Genomic DNA, 9,645 nt, shown 5'->3' with positions numbered 1-9,645 from the left:
ACTGGGGGCCCGCCGGCCGCTGGATACGGAGCTATCCAGCGGCCGGCAACTGTGCTGGACCCCCCCAAAGACTGAGAACCCGGTGCTCCCGCACGGGCCGCAGTTCCGCCACTGTGTCTATACATCAACCTTTCAATCCAGTAGGAAATTGTGATAGTAGATAGGGTAATTCAAGTAATCAAAGACACTTCAGTGTCTCTGGATTAACTCTTGATACTGGATTGAAAGATTCATGCATAAACATGTACAGTCTCTTATGTATTAATTCTCAGATGTTTAAGGATTGACCATGCCTTTAGACTTTTTAGTGTGAAAGTGACCCAAATGTGGGTTGCAACCCCATGTTCAGTGGGTCCCAGCGTGCCTTCCACTGTTCTAGGTGAGATGCTCCTCAGCCTCCCACTAGCGCAGCACTGTCAGTTCTCGTACGGAGCAGCCATTCAAAATATGCTGCCCGGTGCCGAGTGTCAGCTTGAGGTGGGGTGGGCTGGGGGTATGGCCACGAGGGAGCTCCACCCATATGTGCATTGCTTACAGCTCCCTCACGTGACCTGTAGAGGTGCCTAGACTGTCATGACGTCACACTCTTGCTCCCGACACCTCTACAGGGAGCGTAAGGGAGCTGTACAAGAAATGCACATATGGATGGAGCTCTGTCACAGCACAGCAGCCCAGACTGGACCTCAAGCTGAGGATCCACTACAGTTCTGGTAAGGTAGTGGGATGGGGTGGATCTTATAACAAAAATTTTGTGTGTATATGTGCGTGTGAGATTGTGTCTGTGGTTGTGTGTGTCTGTGGTTGTGTGTGTCTGTCAGTGTTTTTGAGGGCCCTTTCACACCAGTACAGTGTGTCAATAGCACAGTTACGTGCAATTATTGCAATGTACCACGCAATGGCACCTACCGCGCATTCATTTGAAGGCACCCCAAATGCACTTCCTGCCCACAGTTCGATCGCCCGCACGGAACCCGACTTGGGTCATGACATAATGACTAAGTGCAAATGTGGGTCCGGAGGTTACACAGGTTGAGAACCAATGATTTCGGATATATAGTGAGTGTAGTTGAGTGGGAAATGGAATACAGGTGAAACTCGAATAATTAGAATATCGTGCAAAGTTCATTTATTTCACTAATGCAACTTAAAAGGTGAAACTAATATATGAGATAGACTCATTACATGCAAAGCAAGATAGTTCAAGCCGTGATTTGTCATAATTGTGATGATTATGGCTTACAGCTCATGAAAACCCCAAGAACCCCAAGAACCCCAAATCCACAATCTCAAAAAAGTAGATTATTACATGCAATCAATAAAACAAGGATTGTACATAGAACAATATCGGACCTCTGAAAAGTACAAGCATGCATATGTACTCAGTACTTGGTTTGGGCCCCTTTTGCAGCACTTACTGCAATTACTTTTGCACAATATTCTAATTATTCGAGTTTCACCTGTAGATGTTAGAGAAAATGGGGATTAGGGCCTCCTTGAGGTTGGTGGAATATTCCCATTTTCAAAAGTAGCTAAGGCTGAAGGGATTCAAAGAAGGCAGTGATCTCTATCTTTAATTACTCTCTCAGATAGAGGCACAATCCGGAAAGGGTAAAGGAGTTACTTGTGTTCAATCTCACAATTTGTATTGTTATAGTGCATTAACTTGTTTCTTCTTACTGCAGGGAACTTGGTCGATTATTTGAAAACAACACAAGGCCTCAAACTAAATGTATATAAACTTATAGACATGTCAGCTCAGGTAAGAAAGTGAGCCTCAAAAGCATAAAACTTGAGAGGCAACATAAAATATCAAAATGAACAAAGAACAATATAATGACCTAATGTGATGATATATCTTTTATTTTCAAAACCTTCAGTGGATTTAAAATAGTGAATTGAAAGTGCTTACCTTGTTTCTACTATTTCCTACATCAATAGGTGGCAGAAGGAATGTCATTCCTGGAACGCAAAAATTACATCCACCGTGATCTGCGGGGAGCTAACATCCTGGTATCAGAGACCCTGTGTTGCAAAATTGCAGATTTTGGGTTAGCTCGTATAATAGAGGACAATGAGTACACAGCCAGAGAAGGTACATGTTTGCATTCTAAGAAAGCAAGAAATGAATCCAATAAAATATTGTTAAGCACAGCATTGCCTCTTTAAGGGTTTGTACATATTGGATGCAGATGTGTATCCAGCACACTTGGATTCTAATGAAATTGTTAAGCTATGCCATGTTGGTGTGGAGCTCCCTTGGGAGAGCAGTGAACACGAAAAGGTCTACAAACTCAAACACTCATCAGATGCACTAAACCATCTATAGGTGGATGTGATGAGTTAAATGCACTGCTACGTTTTCATGAATTTCTGGCAGTCCAGCTCAGTACACCCTGTAGGACCCAGTGTCTAGGGTTGCTTGACAGGTGTAGTAAATATCTGCTGGCTTCCCCCTTTTAAGACCTACTGTATGTGTACAAGTCCATGAGCTTTGAAAGCCAAACAACTCCAAACTGGAGTATTTTGAACTAACACTTCAAGCTGCTGTGACCATTATCAAAGATTTTTTTTCCAAAGAATTATTATAATAGATCTGAACCCAATTTTATTTATTTTGTTATTTATTTATTTTTATTTCTTTTGTTCATTAAATTAAAGTGTTTTCCTATACTTTTGTCAAATTAACATGCGAAGGCATAGAGAGAAGAATCAGTATATTGATTAGCATGATAATAATGTTATAATGTTAATAATGTTGATATTGAAATGTATTGAATGACTTGTGCTATATATGTTGTTTTTCCCTTTGCAACAAAATGTTCTCTTATAGCAATGGAAAACTAATAAAAAAACATTGAAATCAATCACTAACATTTCATATAAGCTTTTTACCTGCTCTTGTAATTTCATTTTTTTTTCAAATATGCTTTTATTAAAAGGATACCTGTTGATCCTACCAGGCACTTTGTGTTATATGGTAACAGCTTTCTCCCTATGTTGCTCTTGTGTTGTCACTCTGTCACATGCACACCTGATACAGACTACAAGTGGCCAAGCTAATACACACTGTGCAGTTATGGTGCACCATTACCACAATCAATCAGAGCTCCAGCTGACACTGAAGCGAGTGCCTTTAGACAAGAATTGGCTCAAAGAGGACGCAGGAGATCAACAGCACTGAGATGCAAAGGGGATGGTAAAGGGTAAAAACAATACTTAATGGGGAAAACAATTGTGGTTGTTTATCATATGTAGTGCTTTAGCAAACTTAATACTACCTGTTTATCAATGTTTTCACCCAAGATTCACACTTTTTCTGATCAAATCTTATGTGAAGGTTATGTGAATCAAAAACAAAATTGTGTGAATCTTAAATAAAAACATTAATATTAATAGACCCCTAGATGTCATTTGGTCTAGGTTTACAGCTACTTTAAAGACAAAAACATAACACAGAAATTGAATACTAAATAGATAACCTTTCTAGTACACCTGCTATAAATCAACCATTGTTAACGCACTAGATTGGTGCTAAAGGCACTGTGATCTTGCACCTCTTATACGTCTGTGGATGATGTGAAATGTGGAAGGGACAATACAACCACAACTCATGGTGGGGGTAGGATGGGCTGGAATTCTTCATGGAAGGTAAACATTGATTTTTTTTCTTTTTATTAAAAGATTTAAAAAAGCAGGCAGGGTATTTCACATTATCTTAACCCAGGCGGATTAACTACTATAAACATCATATCAACACGGAATTGTCAAATTGTGATTCCTCATCAGTGACATTTGGTCCCTGGAATGCTATTTATTTTTTTAAAGAACTATCATGCATGAAATGTAATGGAGAGGTGTATGTCCATAGAAATAACTAGGGACAATTTGTTAGAGCACTGATTTGTTCAATAGATCTGGTGTTCTTCTTAGTTTACTAATCATTTCTTTTGACCTGCAGGTGCCAAATTTCCCATAAAGTGGACAGCTCCAGAAGCAATAAATTATGGGACATTTACAATTAAGTCAGATGTATGGTCATTTGGTGTCCTTCTGACTGAAATCATCACATATGGGCGCATTCCATATCCTGGTAAGTAGCAAGATGAAAAACATTTCTTGGCGTAATTCTTTTAGGGCAACATTATACTAGTCTGCATGCCAGCTTTATCTTATTTATTGTGTCCACAGAAGATCTTGAAGAGCATGAAAAGCCAAGGGCTTTCCTGCTCTGATAGTGACAGCTGTCAGCAGGTACTTAGGGATAGTGCTTCATTCACCTTGATGTGAATGAGGGTACAATAGGGCACACCATATGTCAAAATAGGTCCACAGATCAGTGGGCCAAAAATGCCAAAACTGTATTCTCTGCACCAGTGCTGACATGCAGTATGCCCTGCAATAACCTTCCTATATCACAAATGAATTGCTGTCAGAATCAGCTCATGAACTGCAATCTCCTCACCTTTCTAAGGGGTTACTGTCATGTTCATTTCAACATGGCTAGTAGTAGATTAGCATGCCAGTTAAATGAGTATTGAAATTTGTGCTTCTCTTATAGGTATGACAAATCCTGAAGTGATAGATTATCTTGAGCGTGGATATCGCATGCCACAGCCTGACCAATGCCCAAAGGAACTTTATGAGTTAATGGTTCGGTGCTGGAACGAACGTCCTGAAGAAAGGCCCACCTTTGAATTCCTTCGCTGTTACCTTGAAGACTTCTTCACAGCTACAGAGGGCCAGTATCAAGCACAGCCTTAACAAAGCATCCTTTAACAAGCAGAAACAAGCACTGCGGAAAAAAGTGTCGACGATTTCAGAAAGCACCTATAGCATCAAAGCTTTGAAGAGTATGGCCAATAATAATTCAGGTTAAAGTGAATCTGTGTGTGCATTCAATAATGTTTAAGGCTGGGTTTACAGTGTTGTGGTGCATTGGCACACTCTTGTTAATGCACATTGCTTCAAGGCAGCCCAATCAGCAAAATGTGCTGCCTAACGCACTAAAAAAGGTGCTTGCACTATGTGCTGTAACACAGAGCACAGCAACACAAAACAGTGCCTTACCATGCATTACTATGCTCTGCGTGTGATAGTAAGGTGTGTTGGGATGCCATTAAGACTAAATGGCACCGCATAGCACCAACTCGCAATGTGCATTTTTGCACATTGCAGTAACACATGCATTAACATGTAGTTTACCATAGTGGAATGTTGTGAATCCAGCCTTAAATTTCTGGCTGATCAGTATGCTCCATAACATGCCTTTCCATACTTGTGGCTTCTCTGTAAATTCATTCTTAAGCTGGCCATACACCTATAGATTATATGCAGATTTTCTATGGTCAGATGGAAAAAGTGCAACAGATTCCTCCATCTACACTAAACTGTGTGTATGTAGGAATCTCCACCTGGGCCAATCTTCAGTATCTTGCTAGTCGGCCACGCTGGCTCTCAAAATACCTGAACAGTCTGATTGGATGCAGGCATTGTTCAGGTGTTTTGAGAGCCAGCGTGGCCGACTAGCAAGATACTGAAGATTGGCCCAGGTGGAGATTCCTACATACACACAGTTTAGTGTAGATGGAGGAATCTGTTGCACTTTTTCCATCTGACAATAGAAAATCTGCTGAAAATCTATAGGTGTATGGCCAGCTTTATAGTTTTGCTGGAACCTCCAAACCATGTTGACTTTAAGGCTATAGGGAGAGAGGGCATTTGTCTTTCCAAAACCATTGCTTGGTGCCTTAGTGACCTATCACTAGTCCCACATGCTGACATATGCTAAATATCAACTTTTAGAAAGTCTGTATTTGCAAAGGGCCTTCCTGGACCTCTTGTGGCATATAAGAGAAAAGGTTATAAGTATTTACCTCAGGGTACCTATTATGTAACCTTACATTTGAAACATTTTGGAAATGAAGGTATACTTTAAGGAACAGAAGAAAAGGCTCAATATCACCAAATTATAAGACTTAGCCCTGGTTCACACCTAGGCGTATTGCATATGCGCGTCTGTCGCGCGGGTTTTTTACCGCGATTCGTGGTACAAAAATCACGCGACAAACACGCGTTTCCGAGGGCTACTTGGCTGTATCCCAATGGAAACGCGCAACAAAAACGGCCCAAAGTAGTACATGTACCTTTTCAGGCGTGGGCCGTTTTGTAGCGCGTTAGGGACGGGCGGAAATACGCCAAGGTGTGAACCAGACCCATTGAATACAATGGGATTTAGATGTTTGAGCGTTTTGTAGAGCGTTCGTCGAGCGTAGAATGCGCTACAAAACGTTCAGGTGTGAACGAGGGCTAAACATGTAACAGCTTCTCATTACTTGTTGCTTTATGAAAAGATTACTTACTATACTGAACTTTTCAATGAATCAAAAAGACATAACAAGCATATATAGATGTCAAATATTACTTACCTGTACATTGTATTAAAAACTAAAATAAAAAAAAACAATGGCACAATTTTGTTTCTTAACACCAGTATGAACAAAACATTTTAGGTAAATGCATGAGATGCTGGATGTATGCTGTGCAATGGTTGTTCAAGTGAATGGAATATGGAGGCTGCCTTCATTCTACAAGGACTGCTTTCTGAATCACTGCCCAGGAATGAGCAAGTCAGAACGTCTAATTTGCATACTGTCTTATCTGCATAGTCCGGAAGTCAAAGTATTGAGACCAAAGGTGCAGTATAACAGCCAGTCAGTTACCACAAACAAAACGCCTGCTGTTGAAACCCTAGGACCAAGGGGCCTTTTTATACAGAGTGTCATGGTGCGGCCATAAAATTATTATATTTTTTGCCCTCTTGTCATAAGACATCCTGAAAAGTCAGTTCATTTCTTTCAGTGAATGCTATCTCGAAGCTAACAAAATTTACATGTAAACTTGTTAGCTAGAAAGTGTTAATTAAGCCAAATGTGGGTTTGTTGTGCTCCCCCAGCAAGCCCTATTTTTTGGGTTTGCAGTGGAACTGAACACAGGCAAAGGTTTGCCACGCATCCGATCACACTGCGGGCGTCTCAGGGGGGCTCTGCAGGATCTGTGAGGGGCTCTGCAGGGTCTCAGGGGGGCTTTGCAGGATCTGTGGTGGGCTCTATGGTGGGCAGGGCCCACCACAGACCCTGCCCACCATAGACCCAGTAGAGCCCACCACAGATCCTGTGCAACCCCCCTGAGACCCTGCAGAGCCCCTCACAGATCCTGCACAGCCCCCCTGAGACCCTCCATAGACCCCGCAGAGCCCCACCAAGACCCTGCAAAGCCCCCCTGAGACCCTGCAGAGCAGTTTGCAGGGTCTCAGTGGGGGCTGTGCAGGATCTGTGGTGGGCTCCGCGGGGTCTATGACAGAGACCACCACAGAACCTGCACAGTCCCCCTGAGATCCTGCAGATTTAGTGTGGGGGTGCCCGAGGTTCGTCTTGCCTATGGCAACCCCAAACCAGAATACACCACTGCCTACCCGATCTGTCTATCTCCTACTCCGCCTTTAGTTAATTCCTGAAAACTCATCTCTTCAAGGAAGCCTATCCTGCCTGCTCCTAAAAACTGTACTTTACTTCCTCCATCAGCTAATTCCTCACAGTTATTAACTTTGGTATCACTTGCCCATTCTTTTAGATTGGAAGAACTTATGAGCAGGATCCTTCTGATCCCCCTGTATTGAATTTTATTGTAACTGTTCTGTCTGCCTTTATTTTCCAAAGTGTCACTCAAACTGGTGAAGCTATATAAAATAATAATCAGCTCCTTTTTGTTTCTAAAGAACTTTTAAAACACTTTCAACTTGCCTTAACATCTGGTGTAAAGTGGTTGTCTGTTTAAAGTCCACCTTCTGACCTAATTATATTCATCTTTACTGCGTTCCTCTACCACACTTTTATCCTTTGCAGCTGTCGCAAACTACTTGGCGTACGCTCCATGGTGAATAGTTTCGGAGCGTGCACAGGATTATTGTGTTTTAAAAAACTTTTTATGCAAATGTTTTGGTGCATATATTTGCATATACACATTAATTTATTGTCCCCTTTGCTGCAAACAGCCTGCTCTCCATACTAACTGTATCCATATTCAGCCAAAAAAAACATTGTTTTTGAGCCTTCTATTACTACTGAACTGAATATATGCTCCCTTGAGAAGAGGCGGTTCAGGGGGAAATGATCACCTTGTATAAATACATAAATGATCCATATAGTGGACTCTTTGTGCCTGGAGGAAAAGGGGTTTAACCTTCGTATACAGAAAGACTTCTTCAAAGTAGGAGCCATAAAAATGTATAATAGACTTCCACAGTACCTAGTTTTCAGCCAACTCTGCAGCTGCTTTCGAAAAAAAGTATTTTCCTGAATGCCCTAGCTATAACTTACTAATAATAATTTTAAGTGTTAACACTCTAGGTTGTTGATCTAGAGCAGAGGTCATCAACATGAGGCACCTGTGCCATGGAAGGCTCATGAAGAAACTTTCAGTGGCACCCGGAAGATAGTCACATGTCTACAAAATGATTTGATCTTTCTCTTTAAAACATAACTCTAGTAAAGTTGTTAAATATTATCTAGTCTGTAATGTAGTGTGTAGGCTTTGCATTCATCTCTGCATTTGGATCCAAATGTGCGTGTGAACAGATTTTTTTTACACCTGAAGACAGCAATAGATCCATCTCGAAGCAGATTTACAACAGATAATTCAAAGTTGTGTGTGCAGCTGAAAATTAACATTCTACAGGCCAGACATAGCACAACTAGGCAGTGAAATACAGGGGTCACACTGAAACTATAAATATAGTTTATTCATCAGTATATGTTAATGGTAAATATGGACGTTTTATGTGTGCACCAATTAATATAATAATAGCTAAAGAGTTTAGCTTGTCATTAACACAACAACTATGAGTGCAAAAAACGAAAATACACCATACAGCTACGGAGGGCTATTGTGCACCGCCACACCAGTTGTCCAAAGCTGGCCATACACTGTTAGAATTTGAATCCATAGAAAGAGCTGCTCTACCACCTTTGACCCAAATCCTCCACTGGAACCCTGGCGCCCGGAAAAGATCTCTGCCAGACCTTAATCAATCATGTACTTGTAGAAAAACGGCATTAGAATAGCGATCTTCCAGATATAAGCTTTATTTCTGAAATAAAGCTTATATCTAGAAGATTGCTATTCAAGTGCCGGTTTTCTACAAGTATGTCACTGTTAGAATTTCATTGGAAATTTGTTCGATATCATTTGACGTTGCCATCATTGATCCAACTAATTTAGTGTGAAAGCCCTTAAAATTTCGTCCAGGCCAGTTACTTGAATGGAATCTCATTTGTATTAATAAGGTGTTTTTTTTTTTAACCCTGGCAGATGGGCATTACAACGTGTATGATTTTTCCAGAATGAAAATCCCATTCCTGGTTAGAATTTCCTTGTCACTATGTTGATCGGACACCACTAACCATTAGAAAATCAAACAAACATTCCAAAAACAACATTTTTTAAACTGCATTAAAACTTGTGTATGGCCAGCTTAAAGGAAAACTATGGGGTTAGGGCTTTCCCCATAGTTCTCCTTAGGGTAACAGACACAAACTAGCGTCCTCCCGTCACCCAAAGCTCAGTATACCGTGAGCTACCGCGAGTCCC

The 9,645-nt window shown here is 41.0% G+C and overlaps 1 protein-coding gene across 3 annotated transcripts in view; it reads left to right on the top strand.

Moving 5' to 3' along the window:
• LCK (LCK proto-oncogene, Src family tyrosine kinase) overlaps positions 1–4,777 on the top strand; it is a 27,267-nt gene extending 22,490 nt beyond the window's left edge. For all 3 annotated transcript variants that reach the window (XM_018566543.1, XM_018566544.1, XM_018566542.1), the window contains 4 exons: positions 1,683–1,759; positions 1,939–2,092; positions 3,959–4,090; positions 4,559–4,777. In XM_018566543.1, coding sequence (XP_018422045.1) covers positions 1,683–1,759; positions 1,939–2,092; positions 3,959–4,090; positions 4,559–4,761 — 566 coding nt within the window. In that variant the 3' untranslated portion in view covers positions 4,762–4,777. The remainder of the gene's footprint in view (positions 1–1,682; positions 1,760–1,938; positions 2,093–3,958; positions 4,091–4,558) is intronic.
• Positions 4,778–9,645: the final 4,868 nt, after the last annotated feature.

The sequence above is a fragment of the Nanorana parkeri genome, unplaced genomic scaffold, assembly GCF_000935625.1.
Source record: "Nanorana parkeri isolate BGI_ZX_2015 unplaced genomic scaffold, ASM93562v1 scaffold959, whole genome shotgun sequence".
NCBI classification, from domain to species: Eukaryota; Metazoa; Chordata; class Amphibia; order Anura; family Dicroglossidae; genus Nanorana; species Nanorana parkeri.
Note: the sequence above shows the minus strand (reverse complement) of the source record. Positions and strands in the feature narration are given on the sequence as shown.